The sequence below is a fragment of the Vigna angularis genome, chromosome 8, assembly GCF_016808095.1.
Source record: "Vigna angularis cultivar LongXiaoDou No.4 chromosome 8, ASM1680809v1, whole genome shotgun sequence".
NCBI lineage: Eukaryota > Viridiplantae > Streptophyta > Magnoliopsida > Fabales > Fabaceae > Vigna > Vigna angularis.
This window is the reverse complement of record NC_068977.1, coordinates 22,304,367-22,320,642: the sequence shown is the minus strand read 5'-3', so window position 1 is coordinate 22,320,642 and position 16,276 is coordinate 22,304,367. Positions and strand designations below refer to the sequence as shown.

Here is a 16,276-nt window from a genome sequence, read left to right as displayed (position 1 = left end):
AAGTTGTTTTATTTTGGAAAGCTACAAAAGACAAGTAGCTTTATTCTATGTCCAAAATTTCATTTGCAAGAAAAATTTGAAAGTACCAAAAGAAAAGAACTAAATTTGTACTCAACCTAACAATGTGTCCTCCTCTCCACTACAATCATTTAGACATCACCAAAAGAGAAAAAAATAAAATAAAGATAGAGAATTATTGTGAGAAAGAAAATTAAATCCCCTGAATGCAACCAACCTATAAGTTCATTACTTTTGCATAGATGTTGGAAAAAAGTTTCTAACCTTATTTATTTCTCTTTGTTCGGATATGCTTTAGTTGAAAATTCTGACTGTTGTCTTGTGAGTGTGTGAAAAGAACTTACTTTTTTGTAATTCTTAAGTGCAAATGAGAAATTCACTCCAATGCATAATAATCCATACCTATTTTAACATCAAATAATTAATTTCCTACTAATGTTATATAACTTTAAATTTTTATTAATTGTTCACCAAATTCCAAAATTCCTTCATAATTAACCAAAGTAAAGTTTTTTTAAAAAAATTCAAATCAATTTACTGTGACAGGAAAGACTAAATAGTTGGTATAGTACTATATTGTTATTGCTTATTAAACGTATTTATGGGCAAACTTATTTATATATTATGAATTTGTATATTTTCTTGATAATGAATAATATTCATATATTATTCTCAATTCGAATTTTTCGCTCATAAAATATTTTACTTTCTTATATAAATTTTTTTATACTCATTTATTTTTTCTACTCTCATCTTATTTATTTATACTTATTTTCTTTATCTATACTTATCTTTTTTAGATACACTTATCTCCTTCATTTACACTTATCCCCTTCATCTACACATACATTTCTTAATATTGTAGAATATCCAACACAATAGACGACCTATTCGGCTATTAAGTTATAAGATGATATAATTCTCCACCTAAAAAACTATCCTCTATAAGAAAAAGGGAATTACCAGAAAAACATTATAGACGGTCTAAGATTTGTTGATAAATATTAATTACCGACGAAGGTCACTGTGCATTTTATATATATATATATATATATATATATATATATATATATATATATATATATATATATATATATATATATATATATATATATATCATTGATAAGTTCCTTGATGAAATCAGTTTATGTTTTGGATTTCCCTCCTCCAATTTCATTTTCTTCTTTCCTTAGAATTTTAAGCAACATGTTTTTGTCCTTCAACAACCTCCGTCATGTCCTCATACTTCACTCCAGTCTGCGTGTGAAGTCCGTTGACCTCCGTTTTGAGCAACATTGTCATCCTTTACAACTCCGTCACAGAGCCTCCTCTCGCGCGTCATTGGCAGAGCTTCTTGTTGCCCCTCTTGTCGCACCTCCTTTAGACCATTGTAGTGGTGCATTGAAGCTCTAGTGAAGCCTTATTGAGAGACCAGGTGTGCCTATTTCTTCCTTTCTCGCTCGTGCCCTAATTTATGTGTTTTGTGCTTGGTTAGGTTGGAATTTGATTGGGTTTGTAAGAAAATTTATGGCTTGTTTCTCTTACCAAGGGGAGGAGGGGTGAGTGAATTGGTTTTCAATAAAAAATGCTTTCTTTTTTCTTTTTTATCTTTTTGGAGATCTTTAGAATGATCTTTAACGCACAAGATAATAATGAAATAATGTAGTAAAGAGTCAAAGGATAGAAAAACAAACACAAACTTTTATATTGGTTCGGCTAAGCCCACGTCCAGTCTTCTTCAACAACCTTAGTTGAAGGATACTACTATAATGATTTAGTTTATAAGCAAGAATATAGAGACTACCTCTCCATGCATTCTCCTTCCCCACTCACAATTAATTACAACAAACAAGAGGTGAACACCCTCACACTCTCACAAGCCAAAAAGCAATCCCAACTTTCTGTAACCTTAGAGCAATTCCAGTCTCTAAGAAAACCTTGAGAGCAATCCCAACTCTTAATGAGAACAAAAACATTTCTCTCCTCTGGCAAAAACGCAAAGAAAACTCAATCTACAGATTGAAAAAGATAAACCTGATCTTCACATGAGACACTCCAATATATGATCAGAAACCTTTGAGCACAATTCTTGAAAGAATCTTGATGTATTAACCCATATTTAATCCTTGATTCTTCAAGATGGTTCTTGGACGCTTTTTGTAATGAAAACTCAATTAAATGTTAGTTATGAAATTGAATGTACAAAGATTATATAATCGGTTATGTCAACACTTAAGCAAAATTTCAATTTCAAACTTCTTTTAAATTAGATTTCACTCTTTTGAAAACATGTCTTGGCTAACTTTCTTACTTAATCAGTTATACAGATTGTATACCAAATTATGTTAGAATATGTTTCAGTATGGATGTGAAACCGAGATACGAACCTAACAAATCTCAACTGCTCCTTCCTATGATGCCGTTACTGTGATATCTCTCTTCCTGTGTTATGCTCTCTGAGGGGAAAATGGGCTGGGTACTTGCAAGGGCACTCCGACGCTCAAGTCAGAAAAGGGATCTCCTGAATCTTTTCAGTTCAAAGTGATCAAGAAAAAGAATAATCTTTTTTCCTAAAGGGAAAAACGTACCTTTTAAAATTATAAAATAAACCGTTTACCTGAAAATTCGGTCAGTTACCGAAGTTGACTACCTGGGAGTTGTAACTATTAGATCGTGTCCGATACTGGGTCAGTTATTCCCGTGATTCGTGGCATTGACTAATATTCGTAACTGTTTATTCTTAACCGCTAATGTAGACATCGCTCAATATATGTCGATCGTCTTGTGTATCGACGCAAACATGCGAGTTTTCGTGCGAGCGCTATATGTCGCGACATCCCTGGTTGTCGATCGCCAAGTGGTCGACATCACATGTAAACGCTATGATGTTAGAAAGCGTTCGACATGCCTACGATCGTGACATTACGATCGTGAGAAGGGTTGACAAACGGTCGCCCGGGTTATTTGTCGACCGTTGGTGGAATCAGGTATATTACGGTACAGAATAGTTTGCCTTCAATAAAGTATACAAGAAATCTGAAACAATTTAACATATTACATGGATTTCTTAACAGATTAAATTATACCAAAAACACATTTTCAATCTGTTTAACCATGTAAACCTTTTTCCAATCATTAATACATGTATCAAGCACACACATCAATAATATCAAACATTTGTTATGCCATTTTGTGCAAGATAACTATAAAACAAATCTTTAATGTCCATCAACAAAAATGTTCATTATACAATTTTCATCATCATGTACATAATCAAAAACAACATATTCAAAGATTAATTCTTAAACAATGAATATGCATATCACAAATATAATCACAATGAATATGCATAACATATAGTTCAAGCACAAGCAAATATATTTGAGAGGATTTTTGCCACTTGTCTCCCTCCTATTGGAGAGGATTTCTTCTTGCTCTCCAAGCCACCCAGGTGCTCTTTTAGGTTAAAGTTTCACCCATTTTGAGACACTTTAGCCTATAAATAGAGGTGTTCTCCATCATGTAATCACCTTTGATTTAGAGTAAAGTTATGTTATCATTTTTGTGCCATACTACTCTTTTAAGGTCACCCTAGGCTAAAACAACCCAAGTGTCCTTCTCTAGCCACCTTCCTCTAAGAGTTGGCCAAACCCCTCTTAGAGAAACCTTAAACACATTTTCCCTCACCATACAACTCACAAAAACCATGAGCTATCAACACCTTTCACCACCATCAAATTTCGCAATCTTCATCCATAAACTTATGGCTTGATTTGCTTCTAGATTTGGGTTGTCCTAACTAGAGAATTTGCCATAATTTGGTATCAAGAGCCTTGGTTCTTCAAAGAGCTAAGTTTCTTAGTTTTGATCCTTTTTTATTTCCTTGTTGTTTAATGCTTTCCTTACTTGTCTTGTGTTTTTTTTCATCTATAATTTTTTTTGCAGTAAGGTGTGATGATTTTGAAACTTAAACTGCATCTAGTCTAGTTGTCCAAAAAATACGTAAAAGTACTCAAATGAAAGCCTTTTCAGTCTAGTTTAAAAAAAAATCATTTTATTTGGAGTTATGTGGAGAAAGTTAAGAGTAAAACACTTAGCAAAGGTCAAAGTTTCCAAAATGTTGTCACTAGCGTTTTTCAAGTTCTATTTTGGTAGTATTGGCTACTGTTTTGTGCTTTTTCGTTTTGAGTCATTCCTTGTTGTTTTGTTATATGCTTATTTTGTGTTATTTTGATTTTTGAATCCATCCATATTGTCTAGAGTCATGTTTAATCCTTTACATGTTTTTATTTCCAAGTTTAAACTTTGAAAAATCATCATAAAATATATATAACTTAGTTTGCAAAACTGCACCATATACTACCATTTGAGGGTCTTATCTTTGATGTTTTAGGTTCATACTTGCAATTAGATCATTGGAAAACTCTTAAAAAAAAAATTTCCCTATTGACGTTTCTAGTTTTCAACTTCATTTGATTCTAATAAGATTCTCTCTATTTTGTGTTTCTTGTCTTTTTGCCTTTCAAAACCCATAAATCACCTCTATTCCAAGTGTGTGGTGGTTTTATTTTTCACCTTAAAAGAGTGTAAAAAGAAGTGCTAAAAGCTTTTAAGCAAAAGGCCTGAAATGAGTACTAAAGATAGCCTAGAAAAGTGCTGAAAAATATTGTGTGCTTAGACCACTACCACTATTTTTGTGCAATCTGTTTTGGAACACGTTTTGCTCACTGTTTTAGGTTTTTATCTTCACTTTCCAGTGGCTAAAAGTCTTGGCTATGATGTTAAAAGAGTGGCCTTAGCGCCCCATTTGGTCAAAGTTTCCAAAAAATAAGAACCACCCTCTTTTCTTCTAGTAACTTTTGTTTTGTGAATCTATTCTAGCACCTTTCATTAGGATTTCTTTTAAGTACTATTCTTTCTTTATTAACCTTTAATTTCTTTCTTATCTTCTTAGATTTCTTAGTTTTGTCACAATTAAATTTCTTTCGCAAAGCGTTTCTTGTTTTTGGATCTTTTTATTGCTTTTATTCCTTATTTCTTCTTCCACAATTTTGGTTTTGGTTACTTTGTGTGGTGTAGGTTCTCTTTTTGAGGTGATCCAATATCTTAGAGGTATCCTTCTAGGTGGTGAAGAACCAAAGGGAGCTTGAAGTCTAGAGTGGTAGCCAAAAAGAAAGGAAACACCTTGCGAGGTAGCTTTGATTTGGTTGCAATTTTTGACTTTGTAATCTTTCTTTCTTTTTTATCCTGTAACTCACACCCTTTTTAGGTGTCTTGGGGGAGTCTTTGGTGCTCAATCCAATCTCCTAACAAGAACCTTTAATTATTAGTAAATTTATTTTTTAGTTGGTTGGTTGGGGGAACCAAAGTTCTTCTAACGTAATCATTAGGCCGCATAGCTAGTTTATTTGCTTTCTTTAATTGTGATAGCTTAGTGTGTGTCAACTTTAATTTGAACTTTAGTTTCCTTTGAGAAATTTTGTTCAAGAGTGCTTAAGGTAAAGTTTGGCTAGGAAATGTTTGGTATTTAAGAAATCCATTGTGATTTACCTCCATTTTCTAAAAGTGAACTTGGGTGTCTTTTGACTCCTTAAATCTCTTAAGGAACTTTCTTTGAAATTTAAGTATTTGTTTGTTGCATTGCATCTTTTTGAAAATATTTAAGGATGTCTAAGACGAATTCCTATGAAATTGGAAGTGACTCTAGTGAGGATGCAAAACCCACTTTGAAAAATTTAGCAAAATAGCTAAAGTCACTTAAAATTTGGCAAAGGCAAGAAACTCTTCTCAAAGAAAAAGAAAGAATTAAAAGAGAAAAGTATCTTGCTAAGTTGGAAGAAGAACTTGGAGTCCTTAATGAGAAACAACAAAAAGCAAGAAATCAAGAGAAGTATGAGTTATACAAGGAGGAGTTCTAAAACTCCAAGTGAACTCACCCTAAGGTAGATAGTAGGCTTGCAAACTAATACTATCAACCTCACCTACATAGAATTCATGATAGAGAGCACACTGTATTAGAGATTACAGTAGACCTCCCTCATTTCCATAGTAAAGAAGATGTTGAGGCATACTTAGATTGAGAGATGAAAGTTGAACAACTCTTTGAGTGTCATCAAGTGAGGAGAAAGGTCACATTGGCCACATTGAGGGGATTTTTGCCACTTGTCTCCCTCCTATTGGAGAAGATTTCTCCTTGCTCTCCAAGCCAAGGTGGCTCTTTTAAGTTAAAGTTTTAGCCCATTTTGAGACACTTTAGGCTATAAATAGAGATGCTCTTCTTCATGTGATCACCTTTGATTTAGAGTAAAGTGATGCTGCCATTTTCGTGTTATACTACTCTTTTAAGGTCATCCTAGGCTAGAGCAACCCAAGTGGCCTCCTCTAGCCACCATCCTCCATGAGTTAGCCCAACCTCTCTTTGAGAATCTTTAGACACATCTTCCCTCACCATACAACTCACAAAAACCATGAGCTATCAACACCTTTCACCACCACCAAATTCCACAATCTTCACCGATGACTTGATTTACTTCTAGATTTGGCTTGTCCTAGCTAGAAAATTTTCCATCAATATATCCCTCCAAAACCCTAACAAACTTCAACCATGTCACCACCAAATTCCACAACACCTAAACCATGAACACCATGGCTTGGTTGCTTCTACAATGTCAATTAACATATAATTCGTCAGCCATCCTAGAATAGCTTGATCTTGGGCTTCCCAACTAGATTTGACTTTTGTTGTCATGTTCTCTACAACAATGATATGGTATGGACATTCTAATCCATCAAGTATACATGCTCTAAGGATGGTAGAAGGTAGAAGGTAAGTCATTTTTCTGATTGGAAGCGGATGACATGATGATTGTGGTTATGGATCAAGAGTTGTTTGCTTGATAGCTTTGATAGCAATATAAAAAATTGGTATTGAATGTGATGATTTGCATTGATCATGTATTGTTTAAATACAAGTAGTAATGTACAATCAAGATCCTATAATTATACACTAGTGCAATAAGCACATATCGCCTCGGTCATTTTCACTTATAGACACCGGTTCTAGGACCGGTGTATATTCCAACGAGGTAAAAAGAATGGATTTTTTGACTCGGTTCTGAACCGAATCAAAAGATTTCAGATTCTGACTCGGTTCACAGACAACCGAGGTAGTAAAGTTGTTTAATTTTTTTATTCTGAACCGAGATCAGTGTTGTTACGTTTGTTTGTTCTTTGTATGGCTAAACTTCTTCCTCTTTTCTCCTATTTTCTGCAATTTTTTTCATCCAAACATGAAGAACAGGAAGTAGAGAGAGCAATTTTTTTCATTCAAACATGAAGAACAGGAAGCACAGAGAGCAGACGGAGATCCAAACACCAAAATCAGATATCCAAACCAAAATCAGAGATCCAAACCAAACAAAAAATCAGAGATCCATTATCCATATGCAAAGAAACAGAAACAAAAACCAAAAATCAAAAAGCAAAAAACGCAGTTCCTCCATTGCAGCCGCCGTCGCGGGCTCCAGCCGCACCTTCGCGGGCTCTCGCCGCGCCGTCACGGGCTCTCGCCGCACCGTCGCGAGCTCCCTTGCCGTGCCGCGCCTTCTAGATCTCTCTCGCCTTGCCGCGCCGTCGAGATCTCTCTCGCCTCGTCGCGCAGTCGGAGCTCTCGCCTCACCGCACCGTCGCGAGCCGTGTCGCCTGGCCGCACCGTCGCGAGATCTGTCCTCGTCGCACCGTCTCGTGTCGTCACCGTCACCGCCTCGTCTCGTCAGATCTGGTATCGTCTCGCCTCGCCGCACCGTCGCCGCACTGTCGCCGCACCGTCGCCGCACTGTCGCCGCACTGGAGAATGGGAGGTGTTGCAAGAGAGGAGGGAGGGGTTGCAGGAGAGGAGGGAGGGGATGAGGGAAAGTGAAAAGGTGAAATGAAAAGTGGGAAATTGAAAACTGAAAAGGTGAAATGAAAAGTGGGAAATGAAGGGTCTCTGCCTGAAAACTGAAAAGGTGAACACGTTACGCCTCGGTTCTTTTATTAACCGAGGCCGTAACTGGAAAACGTGCATCCTTCTGCCTCGGTCCTACATTAACCCGAAACAGTATCAGATCTTTATGCCTCGGTCCTTCATTAACCGGTGTCGTAAATTTTTTATGCCTCGGTTGTTTGTATAACCGAAGCATATAACTTCATTTTAATTTCTAAACTGCCACCGCGTCTTTAATGCTTCGGTTTTTACAAAACCGGGGCATATATCACGAGTTAAAAATGGATTTTTCTACTAGTGATAGTAATACAAACAAATATTGATGAATAATTAGTGTAATTACTATAATATTATACAATGGTACGAGCTAAGAAGTGAGATGAGCATGTATCTTCTCCCAAACCAGAAATACAATGGTACGAGCTAAGAAGGACGCCGATAAAGAGGATTGAAGCCAATAAAGGAGAAAGCTGATCCTAGGTATGCCAGGTGAACAAGAAAGCGTTGTAGGCAATGGGCTTTGATCACAGGTTTGATTTATTGTTGTCAAAGGAAAAAGTTAGTATCAATGAGTTTTTTTCGAAATGGAATAGAAAAAAAAAACCGGTGTGGAGGTCTCCATGGAACCAGGACCGGCTCTTGATACCATGTTAGAAAACCTACGCTACTACTAAGAGAAACGGTGACCAAAGAATGAAAATATTATTCACCTTAACATTGTAACCCTTGAATACATGGTCTTATATAAAAAAATATTTGTAAACACTAAAGCCAAAAATGAAAATAAAACAGAAAATAAAGCACACAGATAAAATCATCAGCTTGTAACATATTTCTATGCGTCCTAACACTCATGAATTTTGTAAACCTTACAAACCGTGATGGTGAAGAACCTGGACACGTAGTTATGAAAAATATTATATTTCCTTTTATGTAAGAAAATTGTGTCTAACTCAATTTTATTTATGAATTGTTGATTTTTGTAGTGTAGAGATAAAATGAGTGATGATGATTCGTTTCTTAACCTTAATTTTTTTTAATTCAAATGGTAAGTTTAAAATGATTCAATTGAAATCTTTTACTCAAATTTTTATAAATATACTATAACGTGATTGTTAATATTTTTTTTTCACTACTTTAAGAGAGTAAAATGTAAATTTAACTTAATTCTACAACATTCTATGTTTGTAATTTTGAATTTAGGACCTAATTCAATCTCTAGAAATATATTACCACAAATAAATTTTATAATATAAAAAGAATTAATCATAAAACAAAAGTTACAAGTTACAAGCATATTTGAAGTCAAAAGATACATCATTATTAAATGAAGAAACGTGTTTCATTTGAAGAATAACCTTTTGCAACACAATATGAAAAAAAAACATTTACACCACAATTGACACAAGATCTAAAGAGTCCCTTGCATGAAATTTGAAAGAGGAACACAAGAAAAATGTCGTGGTTACCTGCAAAAATTAAATAAAATTGATTCATATAAATGAATAATAAAATACACGAGAGTAATTTACCACGTTTATTTCAATAAATGATCAATTTGTTATGTTTTTTACTGCACATGAATTTAAACTTTATTCATAAGAGTTAAATATGGTTTTTATTCTTAAATATTATACAAAATTGAAATTCATCATTCTCAAAAACTTTACATTATGGTATTCCAACTATAAAAATGAATTAATATGATCATTTTAACTCAATTAGTTAATTTTGTTGTGTCAAATGCATTTTTTAGTTGATATTGAAGTGAGAATGTATTAAATAAAATAGGTTTAAACACTCATTTGGTCCTCATATTTGTTGGTTAATCTCAAGTGGGTCATTGTATTTTTTCGGTCTCAATTGGATTCATAAACTTATAAATTATCTCAATTGGGTCCAAATATTTGAAAAATTGAGTCAATTAAGCCATCTCCGTTAAGTTTTCACAAACGACGTTAATATTGGTTAAAATTGGCTTACGTGGTGTACGCTTAATGTGCTGACGTAAAACTATTATATTACATGAAATTTTTTAACTTAATTAACCTTGTTTGGTGTGGCACAAAATGAATTAGTAATGTTAAGCATTTTTTAGAATTAGAAATTTTTTAATAAAATAAGGTTAGAGAAAGGGAATTAGGAATTTAATATGTAAATTCAGTAGAAGAACACACGAGAGTGAGAAGACGAAGCAATAACCTCACCCAGCCATCGTTCTTCGTCGTCATGCAAGCCCTAAACTCGCTCACCCTCTGCGTTTCTCCCTTGGACTCGCTTCGTGCTCCCAACAATGCCGCCAACAAAAGGGTCGTCGCTGCCAAATGCTTCTTCTTCCTCTCCGCCATGACGGAGCCCAAGGTCTCTGCCCTGCAGCGCCAAAAGGACCCCAATCGCGTCTTCTTCGTCTCCGCTTCGCGTTCGTGTTCGGATTTATGCTTTTGGAGGGGTTTGGTTCACCAGATTCAGATTTGTTTGATAACGATCTTGTTGCTCTAGTTCCAAACCTTTAAACGAAATTTTGATTCTTTGGATTCGTTTCTGGCGTCGAAGGGTACCCTTCTCCCAAGTTAAAGTCTCAGATTCGCAGATCTTAGTCCTCTTCTGAGTTTCAGGGTAAAAAGCTTCACTTTCATGTAAATAGAGGAATACCGAATAGGGTCAGTTCGCGGTTGAGAGCTCAGATGACCCTTAGAATAGGGAATGTTCATAAATGGTGGGAAAAGGGGCTTCAACCCAAAATGAAAGAGGTGACTTCTGTCCAAGACCTTGTGTAGTCACTGTTAAACGCGGGGGACAAGCTGGTGGTGGTTGATTTCTTCTCTCCTGGTTGTAGTGGCTGCAAAGTTCTTAATCCTAAGATATGTCAACTGGCAGAGATGAATCCTGATGTTCAAATCCTTCAAGTGAATTATGACGAACATAAGTCCATGTGTTATAGCCTCAATGTCCATGTTCTCCTTTTCTTTGCAGTCGATTTTTGTGTGAAGATTTTCCATTTGGTTGCTTGTGAAGAATTCTTGAAGTGAAAGTGAAATCTCCTTGTTGTTGTGGTTTGATTTGTTCGATTTCAACAATCATCAATGTCGCTGTTGGCCGAGGGCTCTTTCAAGTCGCGACGACCCTCTAACCCTATTTCATTAAAAATCTTCTAATCCGAAGAAATTCTTAATTTTTGACAATTAAATAATATAACATAACACGTCATATAACACATCATATAACACTTAGAAATACTTAATAACAAATTAAATAACAAATTCCACCTAATATAAGACATATATATCAGTAGATTAAGTGTACACCACGTTAGCCAATTTTAACGCCGTTTATGAAAACTTAACGGAGAGAGCTTAATTGACTCAATTTTTCAAATATTTGGACCCAATTGAGATAATTTACAAGTTTATGAACTCAATTGAGACCGAAAAAAAAAAACGATGACCCACTTGAGATTGACCAACAAATATGATGATCAAATGAGGGTTTAAACCAATAAAATAAAGAATTGAAAAATATTAGTCTGAAATGCATTTGACACATAAAAAAACATAATTATGTTAAAAAAATTATCTTTATTTATTTTTAAATTTTAAAGACAAAAATGTATTAAAGTTTCAAATAAAAATAAATTCCAATTTCGAATCAATATTCAAGAATTAAAAAAGATATATTTAACCCTATATCTTATTTTGCATAATGTTCATTGCTATAAATGTTTATTTCATCATCATGGTCAATAATTTAGTTGAGTAGTGTGTATTAAAGTTTGAAATATACATTTATTTATGAATTGAGGATGAATATATCAGTATGTATAGTAAAAATCAGCATTTCACAAAGAAGATATGATCAATATCTCTGTAATAAAAATCGACATTTATTTATGAATCGAGGATGAATAGATCAATATATATTACGAATCTTCGTTGGAAAACTTTTTCTAGTTCCTTAATATTTTTTAGAAAATCCTCCTCATTTTTCTTTCATGTTAGTAATTTGGTATTTTTTCCCATAATGGGATACTTAAGAATTGAAAGCATCAAGTTAGGATCAAATACAGGATAAAAACCATACATCACCATAATCACATTTCAGTTGATTTAAAACCTTCTTTCCCATCATAACTAACTGATCTTTAATTATAGTAAATCAAACAACTGAGTTAAACATCTTGCATGATTTCATCTGCATAACTTTCTTAAGTGAATTTTAAAACAAGATTAAACTTGTTAACAGCAAAGCATCCACTCTTTTTTTCCTCCCACATTACATTATAATTATGGCAATAACAATAAGATAGACTAACACATATTCACTAAAACATACCTGCTACCAAAGCTTTGAGCCATTGGCAGAAGTTTTGCATATTCGTGATAGCTGTATCTCAGTTGTCAATATGTTCAAGAACCTTAGGTAAGCAATTCTCCAAGGTTTCCAAATTAGAATTGGCCCTATTAAGCCCCAAAATCCTACGAAGAATCCTAGGCCCATGCATGTATAATGCTTCATAGAATTCAGAATTATCTCCCTCCTTTTCTGTTGCTGCTTCTGGTTTTGCGGTTGAATAGTCTCCAGGACAACTTTTGTTGAGTTGTTCACCACAAAGATCAATATTTCCTTCAAAATAAGAGGCTTCAAAGGTCTGCAAATGTCTTCCCAATGGGATTCTTCCAGAAAGAGAGTTGTATGACAAGTCTAATTTTCCTAAGAAATCAAGTTGAGAAAGAGAAGAAGGAATTCTCCCATGCAAATGATTTCTTGACAAGTCAAGAGATTCAAGTGAACTTAAATTTCCAATCTCAGAAGGAATTTCTCCCCTCAAATTGTTTCTTGATAAATTTAAAGAAACAATCCCAAGAAAATGCACAATCTCTTTTCGTATTTCACCTGTTAAATTATTACTAGAGAGATCAATACTCTTAAGATTCAATTAGGGATCTCTGAACACCTGTTCCACACCTTTCCACACCAACGTTATGTCAAGCCTGTAGTCAAAAGACATGGAGGGACCGTAGATTTCCCTATAAGTAATATTGTACCCATATATAAGGCCTTGAGTTTCAGTTCTGTTGATGTTCTTTTCAGACATGGCTGTTAAAATTCTTTAAGCATGTTGGAATTGCTTTTGATAATTTATTCCTGGAGAGATTCAACAATTGAATATGTCTTAAATAACAAAGTTGAATAGGAAAATTTAATGAGAAGTGATTCCCTTGCATGTTCAAGATTCTCAATTGCTGCATACTTTCTCCAATCCATGATGGTATTCGACCAGACAAATTATTTTCACTCACATCCAGCATAATTAAATTAGTGCAATTCTTCAAACTGGAATGCAGTCCACCTCTTAAATTATTCTTTCGCAAAACCAGCGCTTCTAATTTAACAAGTTTCCCCATGGAGATGGGAATATTCCCAGACAACTTATTCTTGCTCAAATCAAGAAATAGTAATTGGTCTAAAGATTGCCAACAATCCGGAATTTGTCCCGTTATGTGATTGTTTGATAAATCTAATGTTGCCAAATTCGGAGCAATGATTTGGTTACACAAAAAAGAATGCAAATCAGAAATTATATTTTTAGAGAATAAAAGCCCTGAAGCTTGTAGCAAAAAGGGTGGAAGTGTACCCTCAAATTGATTTGAATTCAGAATTATAGAGGTTCCATAAGGAAGCTTTAATGGTATATCAGGAATTGCACCATTGAGATTATTGTGAGACATGTTTAACCATTTCAAATTTTGCAATTTGTTCCAAAACCATGCTGGTACAGAATCACTAAGCTCATTATCAGATATATCTAGCGACATTAAAGAATTCTGTGTCCGGAGCCAACCAGGAAAACTCGGACCTAGCTTGCAAGATGCTAAACTCAATCTTGTTGCTTGAAAAGGAGGAACCCCATTAGAGACAAATCTTAGAGACAATGTGTTGTATGATAAGGATAAAGTTTCTAATTTGGAAAAATTAGAAAGATGAGATTCAGTGACTTCACCCTCTAAAGAATTTCCCTCCAAATATAGATCCTCCAACTCAGATAGCAATATGATGCTTTTTGGTATCTTTCCTGTAATTTGGTTATATGATAAATCCAAATTTTGAAATACGTGTCTATTGCACCATGAAGAATTTTGAAAGAAATGAGAAATTTCCCCATTCAACTTGTTATTTGAAAGGTCTAAGGTCTGCAGTCTGCACATGTTTCCAAAGAAAGATGGAATCTTTCCTTGTAGTCTGTTCCTGGAGGCATAGAATTGTTCAAGAGAGTTCATTACTTCTCCAAATCCATCTGGAATGGGACCTTCTAGCAGGTTGCCATAAAGTAAAAGGGTTTGAAGATTCGTGGTGTAATTCAGAAGCCAGTAAAACACAGTAGATGATTTCAATAGATTTGAGGAAAGATCAAGTATGACAAGAGAAGATGAAGAATTAATTGTGGAAGCAGAGGAAATAGGAAGTTATACAGACGAAGCTCCCGTAGATGGGAGCCAAAATTAAAATTTCCTTGAAATACTGATGATGTTAGATTATTCAAGGAGAGATCAAGTATATTAAGAGATGGAAAATTTGGAAAAAGAAAAGATGACAATGCAATGTCATTATCTCTGAGATAAAGCTCTTGTAGATGAAGGCTAAAATTGAATATCAGTTGAAATGTTGAGGAAGTTAGCACATTATAAGAATAATCAATGACAGCAAGAGAAGTTGAAAAGTTGGGATGAGAACGAAACAAAGTTTTGATATTAGTATCTGAAAGAGAACAATCGACAAGCCTCAACTCTACTAAGTTTGGAATGAGCTCACTGATAGCTTGTAGCCACTGGCGCGAGAAGCTGAGATAATGCAATGATGTCAATTGAAGGCTTGTTAAAGAATGGAGATTAGACAACACTGTGAATCCTCAGTTTCTATATAAAAATCACCACCTATCCGAAGAGTTTGTAAGAGAGGAAGATTCCCATTCCGAAAAGGGATAGCTCCAGAAAGAGTGTTACTTGCAAGATTAAGATATTGTAGCCGCTTGAGATTCCTAAGTTGAAATGGGATTTCTCCTGATAGAGAATTCCCTTCAAGATCAAGATATTGTAACTGTCTAAGATTCCCAATCTGAAAAGGAACTGGTCCAAGAAGACTATTTCTTCCAAGGTCTGGATACTGTAGTAGTGAAAGATTTCCAAGTTGGAAAGGAATCTTCCCACTCAATAAAGAAAATGAGAGGTTGAGATATCGTAAGTTGGTAAAAGAGCCAATGGCTTGTGGGATGTGAATCCACATAAAATCATTATTGCTGATGTCTAGATGTCGAATGTATTGCAAGTGAATCAATGAAGTGAGATTGATTGCACCTGTTAAATATAGTGTATCCAGACAACGAAGATCAAGTAGATGTATTATTTTGATGATGAGTCCAAGAAGACAGTATGCCATAGTCATCTATGAGGCTTTCTTTGAAGTTGAGGAGTGTTTGTCTCTCCTTCTCTCTGCACTTTGCTTCAGCACCTACGATTGACCTTGTGAATCCCAAACAAAATTCTGTTGCATGCAATAAAAGCAGAAGAGCACATGTTGTCAGAAAGTAACGTCTCATTATAGCTAGCTGAAAGGAAAATCTTAACCGAAGACAAGATAACGTCAATGCAAGAGAGAATTATAATCTGAGTTTTTCTTGTGGTGATGTTAAGCAAATGCAAAATTATTTATATTGACGATTGTATAGCTAAGGGTGAAGACAACCAGACAAAAAAGTATGGAGAGTAAATTCATGACATTAAAAATAGTAATTAAAAAATATTAAAGAAGAAGATTTCATAATGTGAAACACAATGTTGCTTTTGCTTCAAACATTACATACTTTTGCACAACATTTTTTTCCTTAAATATGGTATCGCGTGGTTCATTCAGACAGTAATCTTTGTTCTATTCATTTAACATATACATTGGGTGTCTCACAGGAATATAAATGTATCATGCTTATCACATGGTATGTATAGTATTTCACAAAGTAAAGTGGAGTTTGGGGACATAGCACTTCTCTCAGTGGTGAAAAATTAATATTTAAACCTATCCTCAAAGTAGGAAACTCACGTTTACCCTATTCTATTCTTACTTTTTCCATTAGTCTACAATTATCTTGATTTTCATCTCTCAAAACGTTGAAATGTGTCATTTTTTTTATCATGTGACACTTGTTGATGACTTTATATGTGAATGTCTAAATTACAATGTGTACATGTCTATACAAACGTCAATATAAATTGCCTTTGTTTTGTT

General features: G+C 34.5%; 1 protein-coding gene across 1 annotated transcript; it reads right to left on the bottom strand.

Annotated features, from left to right (window-relative positions):
* Positions 1 to 12,389: 12,389 nt before the first annotated feature.
* Positions 12,390 to 15,433, bottom strand: LOC108319446 (receptor-like protein EIX1). Its single transcript, XM_017550587.2, has 3 exons — positions 14,929 to 15,433; positions 13,251 to 14,072; positions 12,390 to 12,892 (listed from the first exon to the last, which is right to left on the bottom strand). The coding sequence occupies exons 1-3, from the start codon at positions 15,431 to 15,433 to the stop codon at positions 12,390 to 12,392; spliced, it is 1,830 nt and encodes a 609-aa protein (XP_017406076.1).
* Between the last annotated feature and the right edge of the window lie 843 nt (positions 15,434 to 16,276).

What these genes read in the sequence shown, in the direction of transcription:
- LOC108319446 (XM_017550587.2), bottom strand. Translation starts at nt 15,433, where the DNA reads ATGGCATACTGTCTTCTTGGACTCATCATCAAAATAATACATCTACTT. An exon ending in ACAAACTCTTCGGATAGGTG is followed by an intron (nt 14,073 to 14,928) that starts GTGATTTTTATA and finishes ACCAAATTACAG; the next exon opens with GAAAGATACCAAAAAGCATC. An exon ending in ACCATCATGGATTGGAGAAA is followed by an intron (nt 12,893 to 13,250) that starts GTATGCAGCAAT and finishes ATAATTTAACAG; the next exon opens with GTGAAATACGAAAAGAGATT.